Source organism: Perca flavescens, chromosome 12, assembly GCF_004354835.1.
Source record: "Perca flavescens isolate YP-PL-M2 chromosome 12, PFLA_1.0, whole genome shotgun sequence".
NCBI lineage: Eukaryota > Metazoa > Chordata > Actinopteri > Perciformes > Percidae > Perca > Perca flavescens.
The window spans coordinates 32,041,783-32,058,722 of NC_041342.1; the positions used below are offsets into that span (position 1 = coordinate 32,041,783).

The 16,940-nt window shown below is 40.8% G+C and overlaps 1 protein-coding gene across 1 annotated transcript; it reads left to right on the forward strand.

The window, feature by feature from the left end:
- The first annotated feature begins 345 nt into the window (after window positions 1-345).
- On the forward strand, window positions 346-15,923 carry LOC114566031 (ubiquitin carboxyl-terminal hydrolase 37-like). Its single transcript, XM_028594374.1, has 14 exons — window positions 346-354; window positions 1,666-1,741; window positions 1,869-1,939; window positions 2,785-2,952; window positions 3,568-3,633; window positions 3,733-3,864; window positions 5,031-5,154; window positions 6,762-6,913; window positions 7,576-7,675; window positions 10,090-10,166; window positions 10,278-10,386; window positions 13,536-13,593; window positions 15,339-15,496; window positions 15,840-15,923. The coding sequence occupies exons 3-14, from the start codon at window positions 1,935-1,937 to the stop codon at window positions 15,921-15,923; spliced, it is 1,233 nt and encodes a 410-aa protein (XP_028450175.1). The 5' UTR covers window positions 346-354; window positions 1,666-1,741; window positions 1,869-1,934.
- Window positions 15,924-16,940: the final 1,017 nt, after the last annotated feature.

Sequence of the window (16,940 nt, forward strand, 5' to 3'; positions counted from 1 at the left end):
ATATTCCTACTTGTTTTCTTTATTCTAAACAGAAAACATCTCAAGTAAATGTTGTGGCGGATGAGAAGAAACTTCACTCCCCCCCTAAAAGGAGGCAAGGGAATATTTTACTTATTTTAATGTTATCCCAACTGCTTCTTTACTTCAATTATCAGTTTCATAGCTGCCCAGTGTGTAACGTGCTTAGTTGTTCATTATCAAAATCTGTGTTTCCCCGTTCACTAACTTGTCCTTTTTCATGAATATTTACCACCATCATCAATTCCAAGTATTCCTATTGGCTTGAAATTTTACATTTGCATGAACTGGAATAGACGATCCATATTCATGCTCCATCTTGAAATACGGAAGGCGGTAAGGGACATACAGGACATACTGCTCTGCCTTTTGCGTTTTCTCTGTCACATGATAAACTCACAGGTGCTGCTAATGGAGGACCACACATTCTCTTAATACCTCCATGCACGTATTCAAAATCAATGTCAGGAACAGGAGTCTTCTTCTTCTTCGCCCAGAAAAAGAAAAAGGAGATTGAAAAGAGCAAGAGACCGGCTTTTTGAAGCGTGAAGGCTACCGTAGCTGTTATACCTACTTTGAACTGCGTGGTGCGAGAGAGTTGATTGCGATATATGATCTCAACACTGGATGGGAGAAATTCCTACACATTGGACCTTTTAAGATTTAGATTTTTTATTTTACCAAAGGGACTTAACATTTTATGTGTCGTACGTGATTAATATTTAGTTTCTCGGTGGTAATCCAAACCTTTAACCTGGTAGTGTTTGAAAACAAAAGAATTTTGGTTTTAAACTGATAAATCAGGGGTGTTAAACTAATTTTCATTTATTGCCACAGTGGAAAAGAGAATCACATCAAGGGCCAGACATGTAGAGTTAAATTCACATGCATACATCCAAAAAAGTAAAATATCTTTGACTGTATTACTGGATGTCCCATTTTTGTTGTTTTTTTCCGACTCTTTTGTGCCTTTTCTCAGACGTTTTAATCACTCTTTCTGACTTTTGTCGCACTTCGTTCGACATAAACCCCTAGAAAGTCAGCAAAGAGTTCCTTAGCCATCATAGAGTTTAGCAAATCAAGCAAAAACAATGATAACAATTTTTTACAACAACCTGTTTCATCGCCTGAATATTAAAATACTCTGACGACACAAAACTGGATTTTGGAAAGTGTCCCCCCTGTCGCCAGTGGAAACTACTACCCTAGTTGCCAGGTTAGACAATTAAATAAAAAATGAACGTAAATCATTCCACTTTTAGTTTTTCAGCTTTAGTATTTCACTGCCGAAAAAAGGAGACAGCATGACTCCGTCATCTCTCACTGTACTCTGAACCACAGAAACTGAACAGATGTGACATGAGATGGCGCTGTGTGGCTATTGCGTCACATCAGTAGGCCTGTAACAATTACAAATGTACAATGAATTGTTTCAGGAATAATTGCGATCAACAATATAACTGTCTCTTTCAGTCGAATTTGAACACTTTATAAACAAATTAAAGTTTTGAATGAATTCCAGTACACATCTTTTGGTTAAATATGTGATATACAGTATATAACCAAATAATGTTATGTGTGCTATCTTTGGTATAGAAGATCTTTGGTATGATTTCATATAATATATCCAAAAATATTTCTCTTTAGCACTTCTGATTCCCAAACAACAAAGGAAGCGGCCGAGAAGACTTCTTGGTGGCGTCAGCTGTTTAAATGCTGCAGTGTATGTTTCACAGAAAGAGCCAATGTAGCTTCATATTCACCTGTCAGGACCCAATCAGAGTACTAACATAGATCGTTGTTCTGGGTTTGCACTATTGAACCATAAAAGTTTGTCTTTCCTCCAACAGAGAAGGCTTCGCGTTGCTCCGGCTGCAGACAACAAAAAAGAAAAGAGGAACTCCCTGGACCCTCTGATGAGGTAAAGAAGTTCATTTAACGATGCTTTTAGTCTGCCAGTACATTAAAAGTGTTGATCATTTTTCTTATATTCACTGATCAGTATACTTTGGAGACTCATGTCTCCTGAAAAATGCTCCCAGACATCCACCGGAGGTTAGAACGGCAAAACAAAGAAAGAGGAAGGGGACGAGCATCCGGCCGAAATTAGGGACATCCGGCGGAATTTCCGGTGGCAACAGAGCAATCCCGGAAATGAAACGTCGTTGATATAGAAAAAAATATATATAAACGTCGAGTTTTTTTTTTTTTTTTTAACCTAACGATCTTTTTCTAAACATTAACAAGTAGTTTTGGTGCCTAAACATACTCAAACCACGACATTAACAAGTCTTTCTTTAACTTTACAAACGTCACCTTCAGTGTCACGCTCGTAACCTTCAGGAAGTGAAGTTATGTCTGATTTGAACCCAAACCATAATCTTTTCTAAACTTAACCAAGTAGTAGTTTTATGCCTATTAAGTTTAACCACATTGCGACCGTTTCACAACTTAATGCAATTAACAACAATGTTTAAAATCAGGACTTTTACATTCTCCGGTTTAGATATGAGGTAGTATTTCCTGCAGGGGGCGCTAATTTATGATGTTTTAGAAAGGAGGAACAAATGACTCATATTGTCTTATGGTTTAGAGGACTGGTGTAACTCACATGTTTAAACTATTTATCTGCCATGTTTAATTGTAAATAACATGTAGAAAAGGGATTCTTAAATCTAATATGATTTGTATAACATTTAATTTGTGAGTCTTTTTGTGTGTTCTGCCTATATGCTGACGACGGCGATCTGTTTCTTCTTCTTCTAGCAGCAGCTCTGCAAAAGTTAACGGGACAAAGACGCAGGACAAGAGGGGACGCAAAGACAAGGTGGTGCAGTTTAGCGACGGCATCGAGCCGCTGGACGACTTGATGGTGGCACAACTGACGGACTTCAGTGCCATCCTGGACGCGCTGCTCGAGCAGAATCTCGCCGGGTAACCCAAAATCTGTAATTGGATAGTCCTTCAACCAATCAGAGCGATGAATGAGATGACGTATGCAGAGCGACGGAAAAACATCTCAACCAGCGAGCATGTTGCAAAGCCCGCCGCAATGGTTGTGATTGGTGCCTTGATTTGGAAAAATTGGAAATGGGCTTGAATGGGCTCTTGGCCAGACTGACTTGCAGAGCAAATCTCAAATTTGTCAGAAGTTCGTCAGGGTTTAACCAGGCTACGAAATCTGCCTCCACGTTCTCTAATCTCCTAAAGCTTAGTCGTAGACAACCAAAGTTCGACTTTAAAGGCCCAGTTTATTTCTTTTAACCATATAATTTATATTTAGTGCAGATTTTGAATTCTTTATCTTTTGAATTTTGTTTTCCAGCTGATTATAACAACAAATGAGGGTGTTTTCATGATATTACTACTGTCATTTTAACAAGCTTTAGAAAATAATTTCAACTTTTAGTTTAGTGTCAGTTTGCCTATCGCGACAGATTCCAGTGTTAAAGCTTCTCAATTTTAAATATATTTTTCCATGGTGTTTTTGTTCAGCCTCTTGACATGTTTATTAACCATAGTTTTTGGGGGTTTTTTTTGTCTCCGTAGCACCACAATAAAAGATCAACGCCGCGTTGAATATATAAATATAGAAGGCCGCGTCGACTGCTTCGGGTGAGTACATCTGCACGTGAATCAAAGATGTAACGAGGAATTTATCCATCAAATCAAACTGACATATATGTGTTTTGACCGGCTGTGTTTGTGTGTCAGGTTACCAAACATTGGTCAGAGCTGCTACATGAACTCCAGCCTGCAGAGTCTCCTGATCCTGGAGGACTTTATGATGGACATCAGCCGCATGGAGCAGGTCTGGAGATCAGTCCCTGAGGCTCAATTGATGAGGTACGGCAGCCCAAACCACAGACCAGGGATCTTCAGCAGGGGGGGCCTCCAAATTATTGTCAAATTAAAGTTTTTTCAATGAATCCAACATATTATTAGCAAATATAAATCCACACTGAAGATAAAATTACTGGCCTATAGGTAAGGTATAGTCACTAGTAGCCATCCAAAGATAGAGTTAATCCTAAACATTTACTGTGCCACATGTATATTTTAAAATGAAAACATGATTTATAAAATCATGGCAACAATTATAAGGCTATTTTAATAGCTTAGTATTCTATGCAAAAATGGTATGAATAAAGACTTTAGGACGCCCTACATGTTATTGTAGGCCCAGTTTAATATGCAACTTAATTTTATACAATACAATATATGTAGTATGAGGTTCCTCCTCCATCTCTCTTTCAGTTAAGGGGTCCTTGGCTAAAAAAACTTTGAAGACCCCTGCCACAGACTATTTAACCAACACATTCCCACTCCCATCGCGCCAAAAAGCAATGCTTGGTCAGGTGCCTTTGGCGTTGTTATTGACGCAAAAACTCTCCTTTAGCGCCATATTTAGACATGGTTGGTCGTGACCCTTGGTTTCACTTTTTGACACTCTCGGGTCTCTCGTCTAGCCCTTCGGCGTCATATTAAGACGCACTTAGTCGGGATAAGAACGGGACATGAACCCCGGTCTCCACCACCATCCACCTCCCCAAAAAAACGCCTTACGAGGATTTTCGGTCCTTCGTACTACTAAAGATTCTCTGATTGCAGTTTCTTAAACGTCAATATTGTTCTAGTTTCTTCTCTAAAAGTAAACTGAATATATTTGCGTTGTGGACACAACAAGACATTTGAGGACGTTATCTTTGGCTTTTTGGGAAACACTGATCCACATTTTTTTTACCGTTTTCTGACATTTTTGAAACCAAACAACTGATAGTTTACTGGGAAAATAATCCATAGATAAATCAACTATGAAAGTAATCGTTGGTTGCAGCCCTAGATCCAGATGTTTTGGCTTCACTTATACAGTCTATGCATCAACCCCTGGCCCAAAACACACACACACACACACACACACACATGCTCAAGTTTCTCCACAAACCCGAGGAACGAAATGAACAGACCTAACATCAGAAATGTGTCTGTTTTTTCTCTCTCATTCTCTGCAGAAGATTGATGGAGATCAGGTACACTCACACCTCCACACACTCCCAAACTAAAGCCCCCATCCTGCATTCGTTTCGGGAGGCAGTCTCACTTCATACTCCCGGGTTCAGGAACATTCTGCAACATGTGAGTCCTCTGCATGTCGTTATTTGTTGTTTCACCCAGTGGTCAGATAATTTACTTAAAGTGACTATATGTAACTTTTAAATGTTTCTGAAACTGTGTAATGTTCCATCCGATCATCATAAATTACATGTAACAGTGAAAAGAACGCCAATTTTATGTTGTTTTTATCAATGGCTCGGCCCGGGGCCCAAGTCACAAAATGGTTTTCGGCAGGTAGACGGCACTACAGAACACCCATTCTGACATTCTGATTTCGGCTGAACACCGGAAAAGCCTGTGTTATTGAGTATGCAGGTAAAAGGTAACAGGAGGACATTTCTTTATAAAGGCCTAATTGTATTTTTATTTTATTTTAGAAGTTATCTGTTGCAGTTATGGCTTTATACTTGACAGAAACAGATCGTCGTCAGCATATAGGCAGAACACACAAAAAGACTCACAAATTAAATGTTATACAAATTATATTAAAAGGAAAGATACTGGGGTAGGGCCATCACAGAAAAGAAGCAAATTAAACGAAGAACTAAAAGTGAAAGTGAAAGACAACGGGCGATAACGCGAGTCACACTCGGTTGGGCTTTCAACAGATTACGGGATTGTAAATTATTCAAAATCATCCCCCAATTGGCCCTCATGTATGTAATATGTCTATTTTATTCATTAAAATAACTTTAGATTGCGCAATGTGGTTGTACGCCAGTAGCCTAGATTAAATGACGGCCCCTTCCATTTAGTGCGGACGTTTTATTGCTTTCAGTCCGTGTTTGTGTTGGCCCTACTATTTTCTTTTCCCTTGTCCCCCTGTACTTGTGCAAAACGTCCGTGGGTTTCATGAAATGCACTATATTAATCTAAGTTATTACTACATTGGTTGCTACAGTCCTAATGCATTGGTTGACACAGTGACAGGGATAACATTACCCGGTTTAGCTCAGGAGACATCCAAAGTAGGCTAAGTTACCGTATGCAACACTTGAAATGCAACCACACATCTGTAATGTATACTCTATATACTATTTTCTCTTATTGTAAATTAATGATTTTCTGTCTGAGCAAAACATTCATTGCAACTATATGACCTCCTCATAATGCTAACTCCTAGACCTTTACGACAGCGGGTGTGTTAAAACCACTACCACTTTTATCCAAAGGGGGCCGCTGAAATCAACACTAACTGAAAGTTACATATAGCCACTTTAGGTAAAAGCAGTGGTGTAGTCTAATGTATTGTAGTGGGTATACTGTAGTGGCCAGAATCTACCTTTGGGGGAGGAGGGGGGGCATATCATAGCGGGGGGTCTGGGTGTCCTCCCCCAGGGAAGTTTTAAGCATCAACGACTTCATTTCCTGTATTCGGATACGCTTCTATGCACCAATTTACGGTGGAAATAACTCAATTTAGACTATGTGAAGAAAAAAACACAAATGACGTATGTTGCGTGTTATTGGGCATGTTTAAGTGAAATCCTGGAGATTTCTGAGTGGGTATACTACGTATACCTGCATATCACGTAGACTACACCACTGAGTAAAAGTACTAATCCCACACTGTTAAAATACTCGGTCACACCTCCTCCTGATATTCGTGCTGTGTGTATCAACTCCAGGATGCTCATGAGTTCCTGACCTCGGTGCTGGAGCAGATGAGGAGTCTGGCCCCTCTGCTGCAGGAGGCCGCAGCGAGCATGGGCCGACATTACTCCTGCCCCGTCGAGGCCCACATGGTGTTCAAGATGGAGAACACCAGGACGTGCAAGAGGTGAGAGTCACACACACACACACACACACACACACACACACACACACGTGTGTGTGGTCACCTTGGAAATAGCGCTGCTCCGGTCCAGCTGTGGTACAAAGTAGGGCTGCAACTAAACATCATTTTCATTGTCCATTAATCTGTCCATTTTTTATATAGATGTAATGGATGAGTTGTTTGGTCTATAAAATGTCAGAATATGGTGCAAGTAGTTAGTAGTTAGTTTGGGAGTGTGTGGAGGTGTGAGCGTGTTAGAGCTGTTATTTCAGTTTGTGGAGAAACTTGAGGATGACATGAACGTGTGTGTGTGTGTGTGTGTGTGTGTGTGTGTGTGTGTGTGTGTGTGTGTGTGTGTGCGTGTGCGTGCGTGTGTGTACGTGTGTGATTGGGCCAGGGGTTGATGCATAGACTGTATAAGTGAAGCCAAAACATCTGGATCTAGAGTTGCAACTAACAATTATTTTCATAGTCAATTAATGTGTGGATTAGTTTCCGGGTGAATGGATTAGTTGTTTGTGCTTATCACATGTTGATCAAAGCCCCAAGATGAGGTCCTCAAATGTCTCGTTTTGTCCACAACTAAAGTTTACTGTCACAGAGGAGAGAAGACACTAGAACAATATTCAATATTTAACAATGTGTGTTGTCCCTTTAATGTGCAGCTGTGGGGCCCGGTCAACGAAACAGGAGGAGTTCACTAACCTACCTCTGGACCTGGTTTCTGGAGTCTCTGTGGAACAGTTGCTCCAGGAGTACCTGAAGGTAAGATCCTCCTGGCCTCGCTGGTCTTTCCATTCATTTTGAATGGGGTCAGTGTGTTTAGGCTGCGGAGGGGGGTTGCCGCAGGGGGTACACTCAAAAAAACGCAACGGGCCCAGATGCACGGGAAGGTTTTTTCGGCAGGGGGGTGCTGGGGTGCGGGGGTGGTCCACGGTCCACATAGAATCTAAACATACTATGTTACACAGGCTCTGTATTCTGCAGACCACTCTACCTCTGTCTCCTTTTAAAAACTCGCTCGCCCCTCCCCTCCATGAAGTACAGCTGAGCTGACGGTGCGTCCCTCTAGTCCTCGGGTGTTTGGGGTTGGGCGATTGAAAAAAATCCAAAATTCTCTTTTGAGACATTGCTAAGTAGTGCTGACATAGTAGAAAGTCATTCGTCGTTGTGTGTGGCTGTGAGTGTGCGCGCATGCTATGCGTAGGCTGAATCGCAGTCGCGTCAAGACAAATCTGATTGGCCAATGCAAATCTGATTGGCCAATACACACTGAAGATAAATTAAAGGTCCCATGACATGGTGCTCTTTGGATGCTTTTATATAGACCTTAATGGTCCCATAATACTGTATCTGAAGTCTCTTTTATATAGACCTTAGTGGTCCCCTAATACTGTATCTGAAGTCTCTTTTATATAGACCTTAGTGGTCCCATAATACTGTATCTGAAGTCTCTTTTATATAGACCTTAGTGGTCCCCTAATACTGTATCTGAAGTCTCTTTTATATAGACCTTAGTGGTCCCCTAATACTGTATCTGAAGTCTCTTTTATATAGACCTTAGTGGTCCCCTAATACTGTATCTGAAGTCTCTTTCCCAAAATTCAGCCTTGGTGCAGAATTACAGACACTAGAGCCAGTCCCACAATGAGCTTTCCTTAGTATGTGCCATTTCTGTGTCTGTAGCTATTGAGGAGGAGAGGGGGGGGGGCAAGGTGGAGGGTGGGGGTGTGGCCTTGACCAACTGCCACTTTTCTTGTTTGAAACCCATGATGTCTCTCTCTCTCTCATGGGTGGGCCAAATTCTCTGGGCGGGCAAAGCAGAGAAAGGGGAGGTAACCTCGCTTGTTATGACCTCATAAGGAGAAGATTCCAAAACGGCTCATCTGAGCTTTCATTTTCTCAAAGGCAGCGCAGGATACCCAGAAATGGCTAGAAATGGTGATAGGTGTAAACCGAGCCCTGGGTATCCTGCTCTACCTTTGAGAAAATGAAAGCTCAGATGGGCCAATCAGGAATCTTCTCCTTATGAGGTCATAAGGAGCAAGCTTACCTCCCCTTTCTCTGCTTTGCCCGCCCAGAGAATTTGGCCCACCCATGAGAGAGAGAGGGCTTGGTTTACACCTATTGACATTTCTAGCCACTGGGGGACCATAGGCAGGCTGGGGGAACGCATATTAATGTAAAAAAAACTCATAAAGTGAAATTTTCATGGCATGTGACCTTTAAGTAATTTTTAAATTACTAAATGATCCCTCTCTTCATCCCACACACCCCAAACATGACATACAAAATGTTGTGGAACAGAAACCACAACCAGAGATATTCATAAGCTAGTATCATTTTATTGTCATCGCCGTTTTAAAGCAGCACCCCCACTTCCCACACCTATGAGCGGGCCTGCGGCAAAAAGTTAAGGCTACCTACATAATAAGCTGTTTTAAATTTAAAATGTTCAATGCCTTTTCGCGCTGATGTGACCGAGACTGACCCGAACCCGAACATCATTTCTAAATCTCTGTCCGAACCCGGCCCGGCCCGGCCCGGCCCGGCCAGGCCCAGCCCGGCCCGGCCCGGCACAGCCCGTCGGGCTCAGGTCGGGTATCCATCCTCTAACACAGGGGTCTTCAACGTTTTTTAGGCCGGGGACCCCTTAGCTGAAAGAGAGACGGAGTAGGGACCCTCTACTGCTGTACATATATTATATAAAATTAAGTTGCATGTTAAACCGGGCCGGATGGATAAAAATAAATGGATATTAATATATTATTTATACATCATGTTTTAATGCTAAACATACTGTATAAGTGGAAGGCACAGGGACTCCTTAAACTTAACTGGATGGCTACCATAGTGGCTTCCGTACCTACATTATAGTAAGCTTATCTTCAATGTGTAAATGAAAAAAAAAAAATATATATATATATATATATATACTGTATATTATTGTATATTTTGTATATTGTATATTCTATTTTTTGAAAAGAGAAACTTTCAAAAAAATCTTTTTTAACATAAATTGGCGGCCCCCCCTGCACTAACTCTGAGGACCCCCTATGGGTCACGGACCCCCTGTTGAATATCTCGGCTCTAACACACACACACACACACACACACACACACACACACACACACACACTGCCACTCACTGCTTGTGTTATCTCTGTTCTGTTCTGCAGGAAACAGAGTTAGAGTTCAGCTGTGAGTGCGGAGGAAAGACATCGAGTTACAGATCTTCATTCAGCACTCTGCCACAGTGAGTCCAAGCCCCCCAAAAAATAATCTTTAAAAGAAAAGATTCATAATAATCGTACAAAACACAACACTATCAACTCAACATTTATCCTTTTCTTATCGTTTCCTTCAGAGTGCTCATCTTGCAGCTGAAGCGTTTTCGTTTCTCTCCGTCCCTCGAGCTCGAGAAGGCCGATGACCCCGTCACACTGCTGAGGGACCTGGTGGTGTCCTCCGCACAGGTAAAGAAACGCACAACTTAACCCATGTGCCTCACTTGAACCCTCCGAGGTCTAAGGAAATTTTTAGATATCTTCTTGAATTCTCCTTTATTGGGTTTTTGCTTATAACCTGATCCCCATGTGTGTTTAATATCAAAATGTTAAAGGTCCCATGGCATCAAAATTTTATAATTTAACTCAATTTAATGTGAGTTCCCCCAGCCTACCTATGGTCCCCAAGTGGCTAGAAATGGTGATAGGTGTAAACCGAGCCCTGAATAACCTGCTCTGCCTTTGAGAAAATGAAAGCTCAGATGGGCCAATCAGGAATCTTCTCTTTATGAGGTCATAAGGGGAAAGGTTACCTCCCCTTTCTCTGCTTTGCCCACCCAGAGAATTTGGCCCACCCATGAGAGAGAGAGAGAGACATCATGGCTTTCAAACGAGCAAAGTGGCAGTTGGTCAAGGCCACACCCCCACCCTCCACCTTGCCCCCCCTCTCTCCTCCTCAATAGCTACAGACACAAAAATGGCACATCCTAAGGAAAGCTCATTGTGGGACTGGCTCTAGTGGCTGTAATTCTGCATTAAGGCTGAATTTTGGGAAAGAGACTTCAGATACAGTATTAGGGGACCACTAAGGTCTATAAAAAAGAGACTTCAGATACAGTATTAGGGGACCACTAAGGTCTATATAAAAGAGACTTCAGATACAGTATTAGGGGACCACTAAGGTCTATATAAAAGAGACTTCAGATACAGTATTAGGGGACCACTAAGGTCTATATAAAAGAGACTTCAGATACAGTATTAGGGGACCACTAAGGTCTATATAAAAGAGACTTCAGATGCAGTATTAGGGGACCACTAAGGTCTATATAAAAGAGACTTCAGATACAGTATTAGGGGACCACTAAGGTCTATATAAAAGAGACTTCAGATACAGTATTAGGAGACCACTAAGGCCTATATAAAAGAGAATTCAGATACAGTATTAGGGGACCACTAAGGTCTATATAAAAGAGACTTCAGATACAGTATTAGGGGACCACTAAGGTCTATATAAAAGAGACTTCAGATACAGTATTAGGGGACCACTAAGGTCTATATAAAAGAGACTTCAGATACAGTATTAGGAGACCACTAAGGCCTATATAAAAGAGAATTCAGATACAGTATTAGGGGACCACTAAGGTCTATATAAAAGAGACTTCAGATACAGTATTAGGGGACCACTAAGGTCTATATAAAAGAGACTTCAGATACAGTATTAGGGGACCACTAAGGTCTATATAAAAGAGACTTCAGATACAGTATTAGGGGACCACTAAGGTCTATATAAAAGAGACTTCAGATACAGTATTAGGGGACCACTAAGGTCTATATAAAAGAGACTTCAGATACAGTATTAGGAGACCACTAAGGCCTATATAAAAGAGAATTCAGATACAGTATTAGGGGACCACTAAGGTCTATATAAAAGAGACTTCAGATACAGTATTAGGGGACCACTAAGGTCTATATAAAAGAGACTTCAGATACAGTATTAGGGGACCACTAAGGCCTATATAAAAGAGAATTCAGATACAGTATTAGGGGACCACTAAGGTCTATATAAAAGAGACTTCAGATACAGTATTAGGGGACCACTAAGGTCTATATAAAAGAGACTTCAGATACAGTATTAGGGGACCACTAAGGTCTATATAAAAGAGACTTCAGATACAGTATTAGGGGACCACTAAGGTCTATATAAAAGAGACTTCAGATACAGTATTAGGGGACCACTAAGGTCTATATAAAAGAGACTTCAGATACAGTATTAGGGGACCACTAAGGTCTATATAAAATCATCCAAAGAACACCATGTCAGGAGACATTTAAGAACAAACTGAGCTTCCCTTTAAGGTCCCTATGTAGTCACTAATTAATAAACATTATATAAGGAATAGTGAGTGAGGGAATGTTTTTTCCAATACAGCTCTTGTTATGGTTTCATGCTTCAGTTTCCTGTCTTACTTTTTAGTCTCTGTTTCTCCTGTGTCAAGTCTTATTTTACTTCCTGTCCTGTGTTTTTTTTCCCACCTTTGTGATTGTCTGCCCCGCCCTGATGTGTCTCACCTGTTCAGCAGCCCTCATGTCACCTGTCCCTCGTTACAATCCTTGTTACCTTGTGTATTTAATCTCTGTCTGTCTTTGTCTGTTGTCAGATCATCGTCATGATTGTCATTCCCTGCTACTTTCCCTGTGAAGTTTATTCCTTGTGGTTTTTTTGCTCTTCTTAGTTTTCATTGTTTTGCTTTGTTTGGATTTCAGTTGCCAGTTTTACCTGCCTGCTTTAAGACACATGTATATATATATATAGAACATAATAGAAGTGTGAAAAATAAAGATTTGAGCTTTTGGCTTCAAACTGGGTTTCCGCGGGGTCTTACAAGTCCATAATTTCAAAATTGAAGGCCTTAAAAAGTCTTACATTTGTTTAAGTATTGTGTTCTAGGTCTTAAATCATTTTAAACAGGTTTTGAATTTTTCTACGTCCATGTAACGCTACCTGCTCTTCTTTTTTGATTCCGCACTGTTGTAGTTCTTTCTTGCGCTAGTCCAAATATAATTTGCTGTAATACAACTATAATTGAAACCAAATGTGCAACTTATATTGCAGCCAATCAGCTTTCGTGTTATTGGTGCGAGTCTCTTTCAAATTTCACCACAAACATAAAACAGATTTTGTTCTTCAGCTATAAGGAAGTGCAAGTTTAGCAATACTTGGCTTGAAAAAAATCTGAATTCAGGGCTCAGCTGATGTTGTGATAAATGTCTTAAATTTCATTCGTAATGGTCTTGAAAAGTCTTAAATTTGAAAATGTTGGAACCTGCAGAAACTCTGTTAAAAAAAGGATTTGTTTTTGAGATTCACATGATTCCTAAAACTGCTGTTTTGAATATGCAGAAAGTTTTGAACAAGAGAAGGAGAATGATCATTTCCTTTACATAAATAAAGACATTCGCACCATAACTTGATGCAGAAAATGTATAAATTGTTGCATAAGAAATTAACCAGAATGCAGGAAATTTAGGGGGATGACCCCCAACATATAATGTGCAACCCCCAAAACCCACGCCCTCGTGTGTGAAGCTAAACCCTTCTAAACTGTGTTCCTTCTCAGGGCGGCAGCTGCTACAGTCTGATCAGCACCATCAGCCATTTTGGCTGCAAAGAAGGAGGTAAGAGACTCACACACTGCAGACTGAATGTGGCCTTCTGTTAGAGATGTTAAAGAGTAGGATCATTGTTTTGTTATATGAAAAACAGACACAAAATCGCCATCGCCGAATCTCCATTTAAATATACAATAATTTCATCATTGTGAAACACACTTCACTCAAAGTGGATGGAAACAAACTCAAACTGTCAAAAGCCGTCTCGGTTCATCTTTCCACTGTTCCAACAATCGCCACTCTGGTTTGGTTGAAATAAACCCTTAATTCACCCACTTATATGTGGAAATATGCTGGCTCTATACAAGCTAAAAGTCCTGATTATTTACATGGAGTCTGGTGGAAATATGCTGGCTCTATACACGCTAAAAGTCCTGATTATTTACATGGAGTCTGGTGGAGATATGCTGGCTCTATACACGCTAAAAGTCCTGATTATTTACATGGATTATGGTGGGTTTGGCGATGGTGATTTCTCGGCTGTTTCATGTTAAACTAAAAGGATCTTACTCTTTAACTAAAAGGTCTATCTCTGTAGGGATCCTTTCCATAATGTTGTCGGACACACTGTCGGAACTTTTAGTAGACATTAACTGACGATGTCCGAGTACAGGTGGCTTAATACTGGACTAATTTCAGAAAATATTTGTCACAAAAACATTCGAAAATAGGGTCCAGGTTGAAGTTATCCTTTAACCTTTTTAACTTCCACTGTGTCTTAAAGTGGTCATATTATGCTTTTTGTAACACACTTTGTAACACACGTTATAATCCTCGCCTAGTTGCTAGCATGGCACGCCTTCAAACTCTGCTTCTGACTGGCTAGTAGTCCTTACCTAGGTACTGTCAGGGCACGCATCATACTCTGCTTCTGACTGGCTAGTAGTCCTTACCTAGGTACTGTGAGGGCACGCCCTCATACTCTGCTTCTGACTGGCTAGTAGTCCTTACCTAGGTACTGTGAGGGCACGCCCTCATACTCTGCTTCTGACTGGCTAGTAGTCCTTACCTAGGTCCTGTCAGGACACACCCTCATACTCTGCTTCTGACTGGCTAGTAGTCCTTACCTAGCTACTGAGCATGTGTGACTCCCAACAAAGATGGAAAAGAAGTGAGATGCCTCACTCTGTGGCTAAAACAGAGAGCTCAACACACAGGGTGAAAAGAGGAGCTGCAGCAATGTGCAGTACTACAAAAATATGGTGTATAGTGAAAATCAAACCATTAAACCACCATTCTGATATAACCTCTAAATACAATTATGAACCTGAAAATGAGCATAATATGAGCCCTTTAAGATCAGATGTGGAAAGTTACAAATTACCTTTTTTTTGTGTACTTTTACTTAACTATGTTTTGTTTGAAGTATTGTACTTTGCTACATATTAAATCATATTAGTTACTCAGTAAATAGAAAAGGCCTGTAGCGATGTTTTGTATCTGTCAACAAACTCAAAATGAAACACTTTGTGCCCTTATCGAATCGACTGCAATTTAATTAAGTTTAACAACTTTAACTAAGACATTAAAAAAAGTATAAATATAAACAATGCTCCCCCTTATCATAAAAAGTAACTTAGTAACTTTTACTTTGAGTAAATTTGAAATGAGCTACTTTTCACTTTTACTTGAGTAGATTTTTCTAAGATCGTTTTACTTGTACTTAAGTAAAAGTCTTTAACTTCAGTAGAAGATGTTGGTACTCTTTCCACCTCTACTTAAGATGTTAACAACAATCTCTCTCCCGATAGGACACTACATCTGTAACGGCGTTCACCCCGACGACAGTCCAGACGATCCGCGCGACCGCTGGCTCAGCTTCAATGACTCGGTGGTCTTTGAGACGACCAGCTCTATAGTCTGTGAGCTGCAGCAGCGGGAAGCCTACATCCTGTTCTACAAGAGACAGGTACGGAGACAACACCGCCACTCAACTCAGCCCACATTTACATCACTACATTTTTGGTTTTTCAAGCAGAGTTTTAAGCCAAAAGCGATCTCTGTGTGTTTTTAGTTGCAGTAGAAGAACTAATCTGCGTTTAAACTAACACGCCCCAAACCAAAATATTGTTACGTCCCTCAATAAGCAGCCGGTGAGACGTATAGCCAGTTTACTGTCAGTTTTATTATTGACCTGAATACAGGCTACTGTGGGCCGTAGCCAACGCCAAAAAAACAAGAACAGTTAAGCCAACTCACGTTACCTGACCTCTTCCTAGCTCACACACTTACATTCCTTTCTCTTCCTGCAGGACACAACAACAGCCACACCCCCCTTAGCTCTCAGCCAACTACAGGTGTACCATCTCCCGCGGCTCACTCTCATAGGAAAATGACCTGTAGAAGGTTCACAACATCTAAACTCAAGTTTACTTCACTGACAGGCGGAAATCTCAGTGTTTAACTCAACATCTCTAATCTGTATCTGAACAGTGATACTCTTTAACATTTGACATTAACATTTAACATTAATCTGAAGGATTAACACAGTCCGTTACAATATGTCATCAACATTCTGGTATACTGGACATAAACAGGAGGCAGCGTGTATACCCCGCCTGTTGCTGGTAGTTGTCATAGTAACGTTAGTCACCAATAAGACCCAATCAGGCGGCGAAACATTGGCGTCAGTGTCGGTGTTGCCAAAGTTCTCCGTTTGCGGCCGTTTAGGTTAAGATTAGGAAAAAGGGGGCGGCCTCTAGCTCACCCAGTAAAAGCGTTCGGCTGAGTCCTGCAGTGGTGCAGGTTCAAATCCGACCTGCTGCCCTTTGCTGCGTGTCATCCACCATTTCTCCCCCCATTCCTGTCTATCCACTGTCTCATAAAAGGGAAAAGCCCCCCCAGAAAAAGATAAATTACAGAGCTTTACTTTTACATAGCTAGATGTACGAATGGTTTATATGTAGGGCTCGGTACCAGATCAGTACTTTTTTGGGCAGCGACCAAATTGCTTCTTTAGTATCGAGTATCAAAAAATGCCTCGTCGTTACCTAAGGAGTAAATCTCATTGGCGTCAGTGAGCCAATAAGCACGCAGCATGCTTCTACCAAGATCTTATAATGTCTGTGATTGGCTGTCTAACGTTATACGTGGTAGAGACACGCAGGAAAAACTCTACGTTACACAGAGACAGGACTCAGGTTGTAGGAGCAGAAAATAAAATACAAGATATGTGCCGTTATGTGAAATGTTGTAAATTGGTATAAAAAAAATATAATTTAGGAACCGGTATTAAAGTCACGGAGTTGATATTGAAACAGTTTGAACGATACCCAGCCCTGTGTATGAACTTGAACAGTATGTTAACACTTGTGTTGTCTTACCTGTTAACCATGCAACTTTTTGTTTTTCTA

What these genes read in the sequence shown, in the direction of transcription:
- LOC114566031 (XM_028594374.1), top strand. An exon ending in GGCCGCGTCGACTGCTTCGG is followed by an intron (nt 3,634 to 3,732) that starts GTGAGTACATCT and finishes TTTGTGTGTCAG; the next exon opens with GTTACCAAACATTGGTCAGA. An exon ending in TCAGGAACATTCTGCAACAT is followed by an intron (nt 5,155 to 6,761) that starts GTGAGTCCTCTG and finishes TATCAACTCCAG; the next exon opens with GATGCTCATGAGTTCCTGAC.